At 39.4% G+C, this 20,346-nt stretch overlaps 1 protein-coding gene across 1 annotated transcript in view; it reads right to left on the bottom strand.

The window, feature by feature from the left end:
• The window catches only part of ctnna2 (catenin (cadherin-associated protein), alpha 2), a 310,610-nt gene that overhangs the window by 32,612 nt on the left and 257,652 nt on the right, over window positions 1–20,346 (bottom strand). Inside the window, exons 10-11 of the mRNA XM_023418417.2 lie at window positions 3,986–4,078; window positions 478–634 (exon numbers count right to left, since the gene is read on the bottom strand). Coding sequence (XP_023274185.1) covers window positions 478–634; window positions 3,986–4,078 — 250 coding nt within the window. The remainder of the gene's footprint in view (window positions 1–477; window positions 635–3,985; window positions 4,079–20,346) is intronic.

Genomic DNA, 20,346 nt, shown 5'->3' with positions numbered 1-20,346 from the left:
GTGTGATCCATGTTTCCCTGTGAATGTGAATGAAATGCTCTTTATACAATTCTGAACAATTGCAATTTAGTAAATCAAACTATTTATTTTTCATAAAAAAGATTTTTAAGAAGTTAAACGAAAAACTCCAAACTCAAATACCAAACATATCAATATCAAATGAATGAATGGGTTATGGGAAAATACATGAAACAAAATGCAAACAAACTGAACAAACCACAATTTATGCAAAACAAACAGTTGTTTGCTTCCTGACTTCACTGTTGAATTGCTGTTTTTCTCTGATTTGCTATATTATTTTTTTTATTTTTCGACTTCTTATTTGTTTTCATCCAAATTGTGATTTTGTTTTTCACATTGAGCCACCACAGGGAAATCTCCTCAACTTGCTGTTTGAAGCGACCATTGAGTGAGTGAAAATTAGGAGCATGTGGCTCATTTCTTTCTATGAACAATTTGTGTTGTATTGCCTCATACCTGACACAGAAAGGAAGTCATCCACAGAGGTGATGTCATCCACAGCCTCGGTGAGGATGCGCACCTGCTTCTCCCACTGATCCTTGAAAACATCCATGTTGTCCTGGGCCACCTTGCTTTGGGGACGGGCGGCCAGAGTGAGTGCAGCGTTGATCACCTGGCATGTCAGAAGGGTTAACAGCGTTAAGTCATTGAGTTACTAGATTCAATTTACACATTTGTGAGCAAAACACATTTGTTTAACTTTTCAACATGAGGTATGTCAAAAACGATATCCCAACAGGCACAGCACATCAACGTCAGATAGACGTTGTGCTCTAATGACTCTAATATCAGGCAGATCAATGAGACATTGGATTTTAGTCACCATACTTCACAACTAGAATTTTGCTATTCTCTGTCAACATGATGTTGGCATGGTTACTTAACAACACAACTTGAAACCAACAAAATATCAACATCAACTGTCATCAGTGTTAAAACTGATACTGTCCTGATATTGAATTTTGACATCACAACCAACATTTAACCAAATATAAACATCTAATGACGTGGATAGCCAGCTGCATGTCTGCTGGGATTCTTATTATTGTCAAAAACAATGATATTCGTGTATTTGTCCATCTTTCACATCTCCCGTTCTTTCCCAATGAAGATGTTTGAAGAATCTTTAAAAACAGGCCACATGTATATTGCTTTTATTTTTTATTGTAGGTTTTAGCAAAGGTTTCTCAAACAGGAGTAAAAGGGGCACTTGTTGGGGACTGTTTTTTGCAGCATAAATATGCTGATGTTCTAATGAGTTTTTATGGGAGCAAGACTAAATTTGTGGGATTGACTCAAACTAAATTAAAGAGTCCATTTTCTTCTTAATGAAGGTTCATAACCCCCAACTGTGTTTTCAAAAGTTAATATACAGGAATGGAGCTCTATGGCAGGGAAGAATAAGCTACATCAGGCTTTGACTTCACAGGGATACTTGTTAATAGGATCAATTCATTGCTGGTGTTGGTTTTTCCAAGGGATTTATTGACATTAAATGTCGCAATCACAGATGGTAATTTGTCATTGTGATTGGCTGCCAGGCTTCAAGAGGGTGGATCTTATCTAACATGAGCATGTCAGGGGGCAGATTCCTGGAGAAGAGTAGAGTTATGAGAACGGCTCATTGCACATAAACCTTTTGCTTAGAGCATGATAGGCAATGAATGATAACTCTCATCCCTGAATTACAGTGGCTTCAGAGAGTATTCAGACCTCTTCACTTGTTGCTTTGTGGACTGAATGGGAAGTGTGTGTGAACGGCCATCGTTAGGTCTCTACACAGATGTTCTATGGGATTTAAGTCTCGGCTTTGGCTGCATTCATCCTTCCCTCAATTCTGACGTCTCCCTGTACCTGCTGCTGAGAAGCCCCCCTCCTCAGGCTGATGTTGCTTTACTATAAGAATGGTAATGATGAAGTTCTGCCCAAATACTTCAAATTCTGTCTCATTAGACCAGAGAATCTGTCTCTTTGTGCTCTCAGAGTCCTTTAAATGCCAGCTGGCTAACTCAGAGCAGGTTGTCATATACCTTTTACTCAAAGTGGATTCTGACTAGCCATTCTACCATAAAGGCCTGATTTATGGAGCCTCTGAAGCTCTGTTAGATTGACATTGGGTTCTTGGTCTCCTCTCTGACCAAGGATCCTCTAGTCCAGTTACACTGCTCAGAGTCCTGGTGGTTCCTGAGGTCCACTGATGGACTTCTGTTCTAGACCCATCTCAAGCATAATTAAAGCCAACAGCAAAGCAAACAGGCTGCACCTGACCACAACGTGGAGTACCACAGCGAAGGGTCTGAACACTTTTATAAATGTTACATTTCAGTTTTTGATTTTTAATAAATTTACAAAAATGTCTAAAACATGTCTTAGGTTATTTAATGTAGATTGTTTTAAACATTTATAATTAAATCTACAACACAAAAAATGTGAAAAAGTGACAGGGTCTGAATAGTTTCTGAAGCCACTGTATCTGGATTTGGTTTCAGTCTGTGCTCACTGGGCCGACATCCTGTCTTGTTGTTGGCCATCAATGCACACAGTTTATACTGTTGACTGTTTGTAGCAAGTACAACTGAAAGGATTTGTCGTGAGTAAATCCTCTAGGCCTGACAACAAAACATTTTACCAATACCACCTGTGCTAAGACATAAGAAAAATCTAGAATATTACCACACTTATCCTTTAAATGCATGGTCAGTAAAATGTATTGTTTTAAAAAATAACAACTGTGTGTTGGCCAGAGGACCCATGGATGTATATTTTTATTTTTTTACAGTTTGAAGGGAGCAAGGTTATCTTAAAAAAAAAAAAAAACAGCAAGTATTTTGAGTCTGATCTGTGTCGGATAGAACATCTGGCTCCAAGCCAAAAAAAACCCAAAAAAGATCAACACTTCCCAAGATTTTTAAATGATGGAAATAAAATACATCTCTTAAACATAGGTATTTTTTTTAGATGAGCAACATCCTGCTGAGACTCTTCAGAACAACGACTTGTACTTGTACAGTATTGACAGCTGGCATGTGTACTTCAACCAGAAGTATATGAGATTTTTCTCCCTGTTCTTCATCACTTCTTACTTCATAGATTTTGTCTTAGTTATTTTAATCTGTATGCAGCAGAGGAGACACTATGATCTGGACATGTTAGCTGCCAAGGCTGTTGTTGTATGTGTGTGTGTTTGCATGAGTGAAGGAGCTGTTGTTAGGTGTACTTAGAGCAGCTGGAAATCTGTCTCTCACTCTTTTTTTTAAAGATTATTTTCTTTGGCATTTTTACTTTATTTGATAGACATAGTAGAGAGAGAAAGAGAGAGAGAGAGAGAGAGAGAGAGAGAGAGAGGAAGGGTGGGGGTAGGTGTGAGGGTGAGGGAAGAGACATGCAGCAATGTCTCATATGTGGTACACGCTCTATCAGGTGAGCTACTGGGGCTCCCCCGGAAATATTTCTCTTTGTTACACCTCCTCTTTGTTCCTTCTTCCCCAGTCACAAAGTCTGTGTCTATTATGTTTTTCAATCTGTCTGTGTTGAGCATTGCCAAGAGGTATCAGGAGATGGTTCCTGCCCAGGTTTTTAAGTAAGTGGGTCTCAGCAGGTGTGCGTAGTGGGGCCTGCACATTAGTTCCTGAATCTTAAATTCAGCCTCCTTCCTCCATTTCTCTTCTCCATTACTATGTTGGGTCCTCTGTGAATAAGGCCTGATGTTAACTGTGGAAAAAATTGATCGATTTTAACATGCCCCTTTGCTTGCATCAAGAGAAAAAGCACTACAAGGTCCTCCTACACATTACTCATAGCTTTTCCACCCAGTCTACCAACTATGATTCTTCCTCTGTCATTTCTAGCTATTCTATTTTCTAAAAGGTCTCTAAAGATACTGCTTCGCGCTGAAAAGGAGAGTTAATAATGCTTGTGTAAAAAGTGCTTTATTATGGGATGAAAGTGATTTTTAAGTCCTCACCTGTGGACATAGGCTGTCAATTTGGGTGGCAGCCATACGAACCAACTTCACACCCTCTTCATTGTTGGAGATGGAGCAAGCGAGGTTGGCCACCTGAATAAAGAAACCAAAACAAGGACACAATGCTTATAACAAGCTGAATGCTTTTTAACTGAAGGTCATGAGCAACAAAATGTTCTCTCGTCACGCTGACTCGACATCGAAAACAATAGGTTGACATTTTTTTCAGGTATGTCTTACAACAATGTTCACCTGTTCATATGCACACTGAAACAGTTTTTGGCAATTACAATTGTTCCTTGTGTTCCCTCTGTAAAGAGATCTCTTGCTAATCCAGTACTAATGAAAGTGATGGGGGAGAAAATCAACAGTCGGGATTCTGAGCAAAAATGCTTTCAAAAATTTAGTCGCAGGGAATCAAAAGCCAGCAGTCTGAAATCAAATCAAGTGAGTATCTACGAAAGCTACATTCCTTTTAGTATAATATCCTCTGTCGCATGACAAGGTTGGGATTTTATAATGAAAAGACTGGAACTTTGGTAGATACCCACTTGATCTGACAGCTGAAGGCTTATATTACATCCAGTTTAAGGTTATAATGCATTTTTTCACAGGACGAGTACTGTGGATTTTATTCTTTATCAATTATATTAGAATTTTACTAGGACAAGCCAGTATGGAGCATTACAGCGGAAACAGTTTCATTGTCCATATGAGTGTGTAAGTGTTGTTTTAAGATGGATGTGAAATATTATTAACCTGTCCTTCAATGTGTGGAGTATAGACTGGCTACATAGATACTACACTTACAGTAGATACAGTACATTGCATGCTTTCTGTATTTTTATGCACAGGAAAGGGAATTTAAACATTTGACTTAGGCTACCTCCAAATGAATATGTTTTTTATATTAAAACTGTTTTAAAATAAAGAGACCTTGATCAAGGAACAGCGAAGACAGATGTAGCATGATAAAATGCAGAATTTAACTGTGCAACAGCTGCTAGCAAAGATAATAAGGTCAGCATTGCTTGTAATTTGTTAACCATGTTGCATTCACCACTGGTAGTCGTGACTGACCCAATCAGGAGGCAAATGTCTGTGTCATTGTTTCCAAAAGTCTCATCCAGACTAAAACGCCCCATTGTAGGGACTTGGAAATTCCGGAGTAGATGGAATGCCAGGCATAAACATACCCAAAGTTTTAACACTAAAACATATATGTGAATGTAGCCTTAGAAAACCATTGTGGCTCTTTCATTTTTGCGCTGGAAAGTCAGTGTAGCTAAATTTGAGAGGTACATGACATAGATGTTTTAAATGTCCAACAGATTATGTGTCGCAGCTTTTTTTTAAACTGATGGTACAGACCCTTAATGATTGCAGTTACAGTACTCCAGAGGGTATGCGTGTTAAGAATGGTCGCGACATGGCAAAGTGACATGGCACAGGTTGGAATATCGCGCTCAGCAGCAGCAAGGTAATTGGATTCATTCAGATCTAAAATGGGCAGGTTCACACAATATATATACAGAAAGCTAAAGTCATTAAGTTGACATTTCCAGCATGGCTCTGATGCATGACTACCATGCCTGAACCATTATGGGTCTTGGTAGTGCAAAGAGGTACTTGATTGTTTAATTAAGGTGCCAGATGGTTTTTATGTCTGAAACAACACTGTTTGTGATTTATTTTCATCTTTACATCAAGTTATGGTTTATTGAAAACATGTTTCCAACATGACTCCTCCATGGGAGACACATACAGTAGCTTTTCCCAGTCCATTTTTCAACAGAATGTCAGGATCATTTTTGGTACAGAGCTGCACTAATATCTTAGAAAATGCATCTGTCCACGGCACATTTTTAAAAAACAAATTATACTTGATTGATGACATTTGAAGATTGCATGAGTTGGTTTCTATCAGCAGTGAACACTGGCTGAATAATTAAAAAAGTGAAAAGCATTAGAGCTGCTATACAGTATTTCGAACCATCACAACCATGTCTCACAACTTATTCATGACACACACACACACACACACACACACACACACACACACACACACACACACACACACACACACACACAATCTGCTGTTTTCCCAGGTGAAGTGATCATATTTCTCCACAGTATCACTATATTGCACAGTTAATTTTCATAACTTCAAACTCTATATAATCTAATACCGTCCTTAAGTAAATCAGATTTCAGCATGAGGCCAGCCTTTGAAACTGAGCTAAACAGACACATGCCTGTTGGCAGCAAAAGGTGCCAGTCTGTATTAGCACTTCTGGTGCTCACATGTCACTGTTTGAGGCAAATTGAGGTAAATCAAATTTGTGTTAGAGGACTCTTGCTTAGAGCTCCATCTCTTTACTCATGACAGCAATGAGCACATTGATGGATTGCAGTCCTTTATGTGAAGCAGTGTGTGTATGTGTTTAAAGTGTGTGTGTGTGTGTGTGTGTGCGTGTGTGCGTGTGTGTGTGTGTGTGTGTACCAGAGAGAAACAGTGTGATTGAACATGAGTGGCTGCTCACAGAAGACTTGTTTGAAAAAACAAACACAAAGCATGATTTAAAGGTGAATTCCAGCATAATTTAAGTCCCCTTCATTCACTTACTGTTTTACATTATTGTAATCTATACAGAGAATTTACCAGAACCTTTATTATATTGTGACATATTTGCAATTTTCCTCTTATCCTTGCAAAGTAAATTTGACATGAATGCTGTGTAGTTGTTTTTTACAAAATACTTCCAGTAAAGAAATAAGGGTGGGCCAATTTCGGCCATTATTGTTTAAAATCCAATTATATTTCCTTTTTATTTTAATGCACTAAAGCTGGTGGAATAATCCTGCTTTGTTTTTTTCTTGGTTTCTGACCACTTGCTATTGTATGTAGCAAATAGAAACTCTCTTGTCTTGCCTCTCCTCTAGTGTGCACACATTAATATGGTGACATGGTGGATGGACCTATCCATCCCTTGTAGAACGTTCATTGTCATCTCTGTGCTAATGCATCTTAGTTTGAGTTTGTGGACTTAAGCTGAAATCTCACTGAAAATTTACTTGAATAACAAAGCTTTTATGTGCCATTTGCTGCATCTCCATCAAGTAACAGGCTTTCAATTTTCCATTTCGGTGTTTTTCCTATTACAGTATAATTGCAGTACCTGACCGGCAGAAAGCAAGTATCCTGCCTCAGTCTTTATTCACTTACTTAGTTTCCTTTCTCTGGTTCTGCTCAGGTCCTCAGTGGCCCTTTGACTGCTGCAGTGGGCTCATGTGTGGTGAAGGGGCAGAGGGCTTTCTGGAGGCTGGAAACATGCCCAACAGACACACTCCCACTCCCTCTTACCCAACACACAGAGCTGGGCCAGGGCCAACGCTGCAACATCCAGCCAAAACTACTAATTGCAATTATCTAAGGAAGTGCTTCTCCTTTGAGGTTTTGTTTTTTTTTTCCCAAAGAGGGGAAGGTAAAAACCAAGACAGAAGGTTTGAGACTATACCACACAAGCGTAATGCTGATACGGTCAAGGATGTTGGAACAGAATATGCAATACAAAGAGGCGTGTGTGTGAGCGTGCACGCCCGTGTGTGTGTGTGTATGTGTGTGTGTGTGTGTGAGAGAGATAGAAAGGGAGCAATAGAGAGAAAGCCCTGCTGAATGCCCATTCTTCATTTTAGCCTTGAACAAAGAACTATCGATTTTGTCCTTTTGCTCTGCCCTGGATAATCACTTCAATTCTAATTTGATGAAGGTTTCCACTGCAGTTGGAGAGATGGGCATTCTCATGTATGCTATCTAAATCACCTAAATGGAGCTGAGTAACTGAAAATAGATCTGATAGTGTCATTTTCTCCCATTTTTTAGGCAGGGGGTTGTTACTGAGACCCTAAAATCTATCATCAGGAAGCACTGATGATGGTAATACATTTAATAACATCTACACACTCTCTCTTTATTGCTATTTTGCAGGGTCTGCGTACAATGCATTTTATCTCTACGTAATCTCATGAATCTCCTCTTTGTTGCACCACCGTATGTAATGCCGAAAACTTTTTGACAAATGACTTTTTTTCTTTCTTTAAAAAAAAAAAAAAATCTTTGATTGTTCTTGATGGAGCGGAAACTTTTCAATGAGAGAGTGTGCCAAAGAACTAGAAAGCTGAGCCAGGAGAAGACTGTCCTTGCTTCACTCAGGACAGTCAGTGCCCCCTTAAACCATGCTGTCTCCACAGCCATTTTCAGCAGCTACACCACACAAATCACCCTTCCAGTTACTGACTCTCAAGAGCAACTAATAGAGCTGGTGTCAGCCAAGAAGCTGGGCACAACAGCTTCGCCTGAGGTAGAAGCAGGGAGCGGACCTGAAAAAGGAGAAGAGTGGCGGTGGAAGAAGCAATCAGTGGGTTGACACTTTATGTGATATAAGATGGAAGCACTTTTTTCTATTAAACGACTATCATCTGGATGTTTACTTGTTGCGGGGATGGTGTTAACAAGGGGTTTATTGACATGGGTCAAGGACTATCTTTTATCCTTTTCAAATGCACAAAACCACCAGAATCTTTCCCTGCTCTTTTTGCACACACATGAACACTGACACTCCTCCACACACGCTGTCTCCCTGTAAAACCCCGATTCGTCAACTATATGCATACAAAAGCAGTCACTGGCAGAAAGGCAAACACACACACACACACACACACGCACGCACGCACGCACGCACGCACGCACGCACGCACGCACGCACGCACACACACAGTGAATAAATCAGTCTGTCAACATAGATGGAGCAGAACATGTAACAGGGGAATACAGTATGCAGACTGTGAAACAATTACAGGCCTGCCCTCACCAGAGTACTACTATTTGTTTCAGTCTTGAGCTGTCAGCTCCCAGTGGTGACACCTGTACATTCAATGCATGGACTGGAGGTGACAGAAACAGGTTAAGGTGCATGACATTAGGTAACACCAGATGTCAAGGTTGTGTGAGGTTCAGGTCTACAGGGGATATCAAGCAGCAGGAGCTGACGACTTGCTGCGGCTGACTAAGAACCACGCCTTTGAAAATCAATCCCTATTAAGGAGTGAAGAGCGTATTGCCTCAGGAAGAATGCCCACCGGGCTCTCAACAACATCAAAAGGCATGCCAGACCTTGCAGCATATTAAACAAACAAAAAAAAGTGTTAAATAACAAGAACAAAAGCAATAGATTTTGATGCATGTTCACCATGATAATGTCCTACACTTAGATCTTGTTACAGAGATGAGGGCAGCTCTTGATTGCTGGATATATAACTTTCAAAACAACAAATTTAACGTCATTACCTGTAGAAGACAATCAAACAGGCTACTCTTTTTTTCTTGTATGGTGAAGTTACAACGTGATCTGAAATTAGGGAATGGCTTTGTGAGTCATTTTGATTACAGATTACTGTTTAATTGCTCCCTGTGCTGCTACCCTCCCCCCCCACGCCTGAGAGACAAAGTGGACCTAAATTGCGAGTGACTCTAATGCACTTAGGAGTTCTCTCTACACTTCCTAACTCAGAATGGAAATGAGTTTAAGTCACTGTTTACTAAGTGACAGGTCCACTAATATGTGGCTGACTGGGATTCAGTCCTCCACTCCTCCACACACACTGTCTCCCTGTAAAACCCCGGTTCGTCAACTACATGCATACAAAAGCAGTCACTGGCAGAAAGGCAAACACACACACACACACACCCCCACACACACACACACACCCACACACTCACAGAGTGTCTCTCATTACTTCTAATGCCCAAATCTTTGAGATAAAAGTAGCTGCATAATAATAGCCCAAAATAGTAAAGTGTTCACCAACATGTGCACAATGAGGAATGCAAAGAGGATTAAAAATAAGTGGGATTGTGAATAGGAGGATATACAGGACAAGAAAGATCACAATACTGATTAATAAGAAGAAAAAAGAAGAATTGTTAGGTCACCTTCATATGGAATTGAAATATATAAATGTCTTGTAATTCAAACACAGGTTTACTATTGTACATCCCAGACAATGTATTTTTCATTGCTTTAATTTTCTTTTTTTATTCCAAGTTCACCCAGGGTTTTCGTATATTCTGTGCTGCTAAACTGTAAGTGGCTATGGTGTTTTAAAAAAAATCATGTTAAGACATCCACAGAGGGACTCTGATAGCAGCATGGAAGTTCAGTGACCCAGTTCCATATGGTGAATGAATCCTTAACAAAGCTGCTTCTAGGTCAGCTCCAGCAATTGTACACATCCAAACCTTTGACAAAACCTTTACAACAGGAACATGTAGAGGCACGTATGACTGAGGTGAGGATGTACTGGTGGGGGTACGATGGAAGTCAGGAGATGACACAGTCCACTCTGTAGTACACTGATTATAGTTACATGCCATGACTTTCTTTCACTGAAAAATGACTCCCACATTAATTACCCTGTAATGTGTTTAATGCTCCTCCTCAGTGTGTAAGATGATTAAACTTGCTTTTTGACAGCACTACTTTTAATAGAGTGCTGCTGGCTTCCGCCTCTGTCCTCTAGATTGTGTTCACTGCATGCAGAGTCAGACCTTGTATTTACACTTTGGTGTTTTCATATTACGATCAATACTATCTGCAACATGTGAAGTGTGTAGATCAACTCTGTAGATCAAAGATTAAAAAAAAAAATAAAGAAAGAAAAATAAAGAAAAATAAACATTTAGAAATTCCCTTTCATCATACATTAGGAGTGATTTTGACAATGCTGCTAAAACTAGAACTTCAATCGAAATGAAAAACTTTACTAGAAAATGTGTCAGTGAAAACCAACATAAATTAAGACTGGAACAAAAATTTTAAATTCAAAGCTAAATAAAAAACAATTATAAAGCTCTGAACCCAGCTCGGCTGACAAAACACTGGTGTTCAATATAAATTCAATTCATCTAGATAAATCCAGGTTCCCAAAATAATCTCTCAGGCTTCTGTTTTCTTAGAGCAAGTCGGAGGCTTCTGTGAAGCACTTGCAATATTGACCTTCAGATCTTTTATAAGAAATGGCTGCATGTTAGGATCTCCACTCAACCTGTATATCTTGCTGCTGGTATCTCTGTTACTTTGAAGTATGTAAAAAAAAACATCTTCCACAAGTCCTAATTTCACAAAAAATTTGAACTTCATGAAAATATGCAGCAAGTAAGGGGGGAAATGTGTTACTACAGAAAGGATTGAGGTTTTAAATGGTTTACTTTATTTCCTTTTTTATTTTGCTGTAATTTTTCTTTTGCTTCCATCTACATTTAAAATCTTGCACAATAGGCCTGAATCTGATTGGCTATACCTAATTTTACCTCCCAAATCTGGAATCATAAATAATAGCTACATAGCTACTATTTCGAAAACAATGTCTCACTACAACTAGTTCACGCAGAAGTAATCTAAAGTATAGAAGTAGATCAAAGATTTAAAACAATACAGTTTACGCTTTTAACAAACAAAGAAAAAAAAATCGGTGAACTTTTTTTTGCTTTTCTTTTCTTGTATTTTGAATCAAAACAGAAAAGTGAATAGCCTTCACAATCAAATCATGGTCTCTTTGAAAACCATGACTGAGCTTGCATGACAGGCTGACAGAGACAGAGTGATTTACAGTGGTCGTTTCTCTGGTGCTGCAGAGGTTTGGGTTTTTCCAGCCTCCCGATAAATATGATAATTTGCTGCAGGTTGCTGCGGAGGAGAAGCAGCATTGCTAGCAGGGAGAGGTAAGAATCATACATGAGACAACAGCAGGGGTAGATGACAACACAGTACAGACAAGAACAGACATATGCACATGGCCACAGACATACACGTATGCATACACACACACACACACACACACACACACACACACACACACACACACACACACACACACACACACACACACACACCACCGGAAAGTAAGGGGAGGAACCTGATGTAATACAGAAGAAGATGCTGGCAATCTGTTTGCAGCAGTCTAAATTTTGCTTGTTCACCCCTTTATGGTGCTAAATGTCAAGGACTAGTTAATTATTTCAGTGACCACATACACAGAAGCTTCAAAATATGAATTATTTACATTGGAATATGAATGCCTAAATGAAGAAGGCCATAGAAAGAGAGGATGGGCACCTGGAGAATAATATCCACAATATAAAATTTTATTAAGCTCAACAAGGGACACACAGAGGTAATTGAAAGCAATATAAACAAATCATAAAGTTAGCTGGACAGAACTGACTTGGTACAAGGATATACTATATGTGTGTACGTGAGTGTATATATGTGTGTATGTGTGTGTGTCTACACGTGCTGCAGATGAGCGCCTTACAGCTTCAATTTAGAGTCCTAGATATTGGATTATCTTGTTCACATTGCTGTAAATGACAGGGCATTAAAGAAGGAAGGGAGCAGGGAACAAATGGCTGACTCACTTTCCCTCAGGCAGAGAACAACTATTCACACTTCCTATTGGCCTCAGTGTCTTGCTGCTTTGCTGTGCCCCAGTCTTGAGGAGCAAAGGCTCGCTAGACGGATTTTTCTTCATCTTGCTATGAGCACTCTGTCGCAGGGGGTGGTGGTGGTCTGTACCACCTATACAGTCAAAAAGATGTGTCTCCCAGGTAGGAAGCATTGTAGTTTGTTCATCTTACAATATCTTTTGCCTTTTTCTCAAGCTGGCACTGTAGCCACAGGGACCAGACTGCCTCTCTCACAGTTCCCCACCCGCACCCCCCCTAAAAAAAAAAAAAAAAAAAAATGCAGCTTGGGCTGTTTCAACTGAAGTATTGATTTCGCTTTGCTTTCTCTCTCTCTCCCTCTCGCCCTCCTTTTCTAAGAGTGCTAGCCAAGCAGTCGGGCTTGGCACCAAAACATAATTATGAAAATGGACCTCTGGGTTGTTTCTTTTAATCTATCTGTACATTCCACAGTCCCTTTGCAACAGAAGCTATTTAAAAATGGTTTCAAGGGAATTGAAATGTTTAACCACGTGTACTGTAAAGAATGGTATACTTATTGGTGGCACAACATCGGTTGCTGTCTAAACCAGGTCTGTAACAGATGCATCACTATTTTTAGCCAGAATGATCAGGAAATGCTTAAAATATACAGGCTCACACTGTACATCATTAGCAGTGCCACAGACATCTAACTACCACAGCAAAGTGAGATTTGAGTGCCCGGTAGTTTCTGTCAAACGGTGGCATCAATTTACACTGTGTGGCACCCATGACAAAGTGCCTTGACTCAGACAGCAATTGCTGCTCTCTGTTCAACTAACAGTTCAATGGCCAGTGAAACCCAAACGACACAGCTGAAACCAGGCCCATTTTCAAGACATTAAACTCTGCAGCACAATGTGAGATTCAGTAGCTGCAGTATCAGAAATGCATCAAGGTGTTCGTGTTATGTTTCTTTCCAGTAGAACATACATATGTGTATATTTGGGCTGCCTTTCTTTGGTAAATATAGAAAATCCATTATACCAAACAGTGTAGTAGATTTGTTATGCAACAAAGGTTGTGAATCTGATGCTTTATGCATGTGATACTATATCTAATTAATGGGCATGCTTGCCATGTTGTGTTTAACATCATTTATATTTCCTCAGTTCCATTTGGCCCAAGATTTCGGAAATTAGCACCCTATTTCATACAGGACTAAATTCTCAGTTGATCCAAAGGATCTGTAACACCATATTCCAATCTCAGACAAACTGTGAACACGGCAAGACCTTGACATTTCTCCACATCACATCCCTCTGTCTTCTAACATCTATCTAAGGCACAAGAAAAGCATGATTAGTCCTGTTGGATAATAGATGCATGCAGTGGGAAAGGTCAGCGGTTGTCAGCCCTTAATGCCTCAACCTTTAAATTGGGGGATGGGCGAAGAGAGATGAAATTAAAAAAATGAGCAGTGAGGATGGGAGTTTGCGACACTGATGATTTATAGGAATCAATAATTACTCATTTCATGTCATACACATGTGAAGCATGGTGGAAAAAATGTAAACAGAACAGTTCAGGGGCCAGAAAACTCAGCTTTACATCCTTCTGTTTGTTTCCAGAAAGAAAAAAGAAAATGTCCTCTGTGAATGCTGAAATCAGAAACTCATACATTAAAGCAGAAACAAATCAGCTGCCGTGATTGATTTTATTAGCATCACATAATATTGCACCTTCTTTTCTTTTCTTCAAAAAGATTTAAAATAAAAGTAGTAGTTTTTTTTTTTTACACTGAAGTCCTGTAAAGAAACAACACAGAGAGCCCAGATGCATCAGATGGATTTCTTGATCTGATCTATCTGGTGTATTTGTGTCTTAGGAAGTCTAAATGCGCTAGTGGAAATGTCACATTGATTCCTGTGGTTTTGAATTAATGCTTGTATGATTTTGTCTCAGGTGAGAACAGAGGAGTGTGAAGACGTGAAAGGCCACCATGGCACTGGCTGTGAGCAGAATTAACAGCACAATAAAAAAAAAAAATCTTCATCATGGTGGCCATTAGTCCTCCACCGTCACCATAATATAGGGTGTTAATAAACAAGATCCCATGTATAATGCAGTGTGCGCCTGAGCTCTAGCTGATATTTGAACAGTTTTATAAGTATACTTGCTGCGATGATATACAATAAGCTGCAGTACACTGTGTATTTAGTATAGCTACTTTTCTGCACAGTGATGAAGACGTGAGGTGATAAAGCAGTGATGAAGGAAAGAGCATATAACAAAAAGTGATAAAATTGAGCCCTGGAAACTTTCTCTATGAGCCGTTTTGTCTTCAGATAATTTCCTCTCCCGTCACTTCATAAAGTCAAAAATGGTAAAATTAGAATGAAAAAATCTTTCCAAACATTTCATTTTCCCCTTTACTGCCTCTATGAAGAGAAACATTTTCTGCTGGGACTCTTAGTGGCTTTGCCCATCTATCTTTGATTGATGTCAGTTTTACAAAAGGGTGTTAACGTGTTTCAAATTATAGTAGTAATGTCTTGGCACACTTTTTGGCAGAGGACATCCACCAAAATGATAAATGAATCGCAGCAAGTGTAAGGACCCAGTGACCAGACAAAGTCAAATTTGCAATCAGTGCAAGCCTTTGATGCAATGGCTTTAGCTAATTACTTCATTAAGAAGCAGACATAACTTTTGCCCTGGGTTGCCAATTAATGTGAACCCTGGAACCAAATGTGTTATAGGTGCTTTTCTTACGAAGCAATGATAAACTATAAATTGTAGTCCAATTAATTTAGGATTGGTGTGATTAAGCTTTGGGAACTGAACACTGCTACACCTATTGCTCCTTGGGGAGTAGCATCTGGACATCTCCACAGTAAATAATGCACACTCTCCACTTTCCACCTTGAAAATGCTCTCTCATATAAAGAACTCATTAAACCATGTTGCTGTCATCAACCACTTTTAGGAGACGGTTGCCTTAATGTTGCCTTATGACCAGCTGGGGTCCAGCCTGTAGCATTTAAGGTTATTTCCCCAGTATAACAGACGGCAGGTTGTGGGAGTCACCATCAGGGCATATTCACAGCTGCCATCCCAGGGGAGTTGTTACTGCGCTGTATAATTGGATATTTGTCTTAAAAGCAGGTCGTCTGTTTTGGCTTCACAGATGAAACTAGACTGACATCAAGTTAGCTTTATGTAGTATGTACAGATCCTGATCATATTCACAATCTCAATGAGCTCAACAATGACCTGTTATTAACACATAAAAACTGTTCACGTAAAAGACAATGCCAGCTTGTTTATCCTTGTCCCATCTTATCTCTTGTTAATAGATGAGCTGATTTCTAGTCTCTCTGGCAGTAAGATAACACGTGTTTTCCTCTCACTTCTCAGATCGAACTCAAATGACCTGCCCTGACATGGTTCAATTCTCTAAACACTACTGGTCAGTCAATAAAGTGACACCCAATAAAGAGCTCACTAAAATACTGCATATGTTTAAAGGTTAAATTCTCATATCAATGGTCAAACCCATTTAAACTACACCTTCAACACCCCACTGCACACAGATGGATGGATGGATGGATGGATGGATGGATGGATGGAAGGATGGATGGATGGATGGATGGATGGATGGATGGATGGATGGATGGATGGATGGATGGATGGATAGATAGATAGATCGATCGATCGATCGATAGATAGTTAGATAGATAGATAGATAGACAGAAAGGGGGCAGTTTTGACACCATGAATAATTAATTTCCATCAGGTTTTGTGCTTTCTTATTTCGTTTGTGGCAAAACAACAACACACCTATAGCATTATTGGTGAATGTGCTTTAATTGCTGCTGGTCTCCGTGGGACAGCTGAATAGGACACAGCTTGTTTCAATTTCAACACTACGGCTCTCTTTAGAGTTCTCTGTCTGCCACACAACATTCATAAAGAAGTTGACAATACCCCACACACTATACTGGTTCTCTAGATGAACCTACCAGAGCTGTATTGTTCTCTCTTTTCATGCAAGGGGTAAAGCAGCTTCTGATGAACAATCACCATTGCAAGGAAATGTAGAAAAAATGTTTGCCTTTGTTATTGGTTTGACATTTGCTCAATGTTCTAGTTCTGAGTTATTTATTTGACTGTAAAGCACACTATACAGCAACGGAAACTAGACTGAATGATGAAGACCCTGAACGGTATTTGCTGTATTAGTGCGTTACATATACTGATTAGCGATTCATTTGAGTGTCCAAATTGTGAAATGTCTCTATATAGTGCCTTTAAAAACCACCACTGCTACCCACTGTATGTACACTACTTTCTGCTAACAAATAAACAATGTAATACCTCACATGTGATGGCTCCAGTCACGCTCTAAACCTGAACCTCTGCTGTATTGACTGACAATACTTAACCCGAACACCACACCCTCATTGCCATTACAAATTACTGCCACATTGTTAATGACATTTAAAAGGCAGTCTCTTAAAACTTTACAAGTAATACAGTGGCCTGGCATTGTACTGCTTGGAAGTGCCAAGCAACCAGGCAGATAATCATATCATTTCACCGGTTCAGTGAATGGATTGGGAAAACATATGCTTTCCTTTGCCAAGCAGAGGGTGAGTAGCTTAGTATCTTTTAGATGTGTAGAGATACACATAAATGTAACATTCAGGAATTATAGTGAAAAAAGACATAGCAACAACTAACAATTTTAAACTCAGATGTGTTACTTGTGCTGAATTACTCATCAGAACTGAGACTAAATCTTCTGCCAAAAACCTTTGCCACCCAGATCAAACAGAGGTTCGGGGTAATTGGCTGGAAATGGCAAAGCAAAGAATTTCTGGATTATTTGCCATGGTAACAGTTGTCTTTTCTCTTCAGCTAACACTGTTGTGCAACTTTAGTCTCCTCAGGTTTTCTCTTTATTGCTGCCCCTCTTGCCAGAATTAATTCACCGGAGCAAGAACTGAATTCTAAACTGAATGAAGTGTGTTGATATGAATTTATATGCTGTGGGCAAAGCTGTGAAGTTGTGCTTAAAGAGCATTTGGGTGGCACTTCATTTGACAGCACAGTAATTACAAAGAACTTACTTCTTAATGAAGAGTTAATGACTGTAGAAAAGACAATTACATGTCGTTTACAGCAGGCAATGTTGTAATTACAACAGTAATGTAATAATTATTATATTATTAAAAAAAGATGAATGACCCTGTTTTTAACATACAGTAATAAGTACAGCAATTCCATATCAACAAGCAGCCACATGTAATTATATATACGTATGTAATTACCACAACCAAAAAGTAATTACCAAAGTAAATGTCTTAGTACTAGTAGATAATTAGCAATAGGTACAGTCAAAACTTGGTATTCCTTAGGTAAAGTGTGCTGTAGATGATAGTGGACTATAAAATTAAGTTGGTGCAACACAGTACTTTTGTTCTTTCTGTCAAATTAAATGTGTTTTGGGGTTAAATCAAACTGTAGTAGAAACAAATATTTTTAAAATTAGATTTTTTCTGGGGCCCTCAGTGTCAGAGACCTGTGAGGGTCCCAAGAGTCCACACTTGACATCATTGAGGTTATATGAGATCGGCAGGAGTTGTGAGCGGAGGGGGGACGGTGCAAAGTGCCAAATCATCCTCCATTTGAGGCAGAGCCACATCCTCCCCCTCATTTTCTCCTCTCCCCACCCCACCAAAAGTAAAGCTCCCCTCTGGAGAGAGAGCGGATGGCTCCTTCTGCTCCATTAATCTAATGACAATGCCCCGTGACTAAGACCAGCTTAGCAGGCATTGCTCATCCCCGTTGGCTCCTCTTTCACTTAGCATGCCATCTATGCATGAATGCAACAGGGGCAATGACAGCAAAGGAGGAGGAGAAAGAAAATAAAGAGAGACGGAGTCACTGCAAACAATGGCCTGATTATATTGCACTGGTGTCCATGGTTACTAGAGGATGTCACATACCAGTACTGATAAAGGGTTTGATGAACTGTATTTAAAAAAAAACTGTCAAAATAGTGTTCAGACAAGTGCTTTTATAGATTTCCCAGAACTCACATCTATGATTATCAGTGCATGGTATGAGTAACAATGCAGGAACTTGTGAGAAAGGACAGGTAAGTAACATTCCCATCAGCAATCAATATGAATTAGATGCACTAAATCAGATGAAAAAAGAAATAAACAAAACTTAGAAAGGGCCACCTCCTGTATGTCATCAGTTTGTGTGGTTTCTCTAAAGCCACTGTGCACCTCATCAGTGTGAGGCCTGTGATTGGTCTGTTTGGACTGCTTGAAAATTCAACAGTTCATAATCTTGTCTTTGTCATTAATGCTAAATAAATTAGCTCTTCATCATCTCGCATTGAAAGCCATTCCAGTGCAAACCATCTCTTTGCTGCTACTGTAACCACTCTGCATCACAAAGCGAATGTGAGAAAATTCACATAATTACTACCATTTGACAGAATGAATGCACAAAACTGCAATCTAGTTTTGCAGCAGTGTAATAACAGTCAGTGGGTGCAGTCTACACAAAACTACAAATGACTAGCTACTCAACAAACACCTAATGCACTGCATAAGTTTAATTCAGGCTCTGGATGCTTATGATGTGCTCTTAGTTCAGGCCTGAGGAGAGGGTAGAAGAAGCATCCCTTTTCATCTGACACCACTGGGAATGTCACTGCTCTGTGGTATATGCATTGCTTGCTGATGTCTGCTGGAGCACAGGCTCTGTGTATGTTAGCCTAGTGTCTCATAGGAGAGATGTCCGCTTCAGCCTAACCTCCGGGGAAATAGCGACCAGAAGTTGGCTGTCAAATAGCCGAGCTGCTGGCCCAGAATAGCACAGGGTCAGTGTGGATAAATAGGCTTCCCACAGAACAAGAGCAGACAGGGCTTCTTAACTAAATGTGTGACACTCTGAGTCAAGCTAACTGCCAAATATTCCTGCTCAGATTATGAGTTGATGTAACAGACCTCTTTGGGTGTGACATTGCCACATAAACCCAACTGAACCCATGGCAAGTACTGAAGTTATCAATGAAAGGATGCAGTCCTCTCACCCCTGAGGTCACAGCAACTCTGTTCCAATCTATTTGTATAACCCTAATTTACTGCTACAAAGGCTTCACAGGGCTTATGAAGCACATAATAAAATGACAGATTGCAAGAAAAAAAGCGATAGTTCTCAAAAATCAATGTGTGAAAAGCTGATATAAGACCAAAGGCTACTTTTTGTGATAATTTGAAATGAAAAGATGGAGTGTCCTTGTGTCTTTGTGGTTTAAGATGCTTACTATTTGAATGCAATTTAATTAAAAAATAAAATCATATGAATGAAAAGCGGTACAGAATCACAGGTAATATAAAGAATTAAATGATGCTGTGTTATGAATGTAGTAAGATATCTGCATCAACATGTGATGATGATTGAACCTTTTATGTTGCTATAATTTTATTTTGGTCAGTTTTTCTTGTCTTTTCTTCCTTATTCATCTCAAAGCTGTCCAGTAATAAAGGATCCCAAAGTACCTTTTTAACAAAAGGTCACTTACAGTAATATATATATGCACTTTTTAGGATAAAGTTGATAGTGTGGAATGAAATCATACTTGGCATCTTTTATAACACTTTCACCATAAAAGCAGGGTCTTATTTTTTAAATAGTTTGTCATAAATAATCCTTGGAACCTGATCCCTGGATTCTGAAGCACCCCTGGATCGCTGTCTTGCTTATTACAGCATTATTTTAGGTTAAAAATGTTCTCACCTCGATGACTCAGTCTTGATTGAGCGTTCTTCTGCTTTATTACCCAGGGGGATGT

The sequence above is a fragment of the Seriola lalandi genome, unplaced genomic scaffold (assembly GCF_002814215.2).
Source record: "Seriola lalandi dorsalis isolate HSWRI2012SDOR001 ecotype SW California unplaced genomic scaffold, Sedor1 jcf7180002054582, whole genome shotgun sequence".
In the NCBI taxonomy this organism is placed as follows: Eukaryota; Metazoa; Chordata; class Actinopteri; order Carangiformes; family Carangidae; genus Seriola; species Seriola lalandi.
The sequence above is the reverse complement of the archived record's forward strand: the minus strand, read 5'-3'. Positions and strand labels throughout refer to the sequence as shown.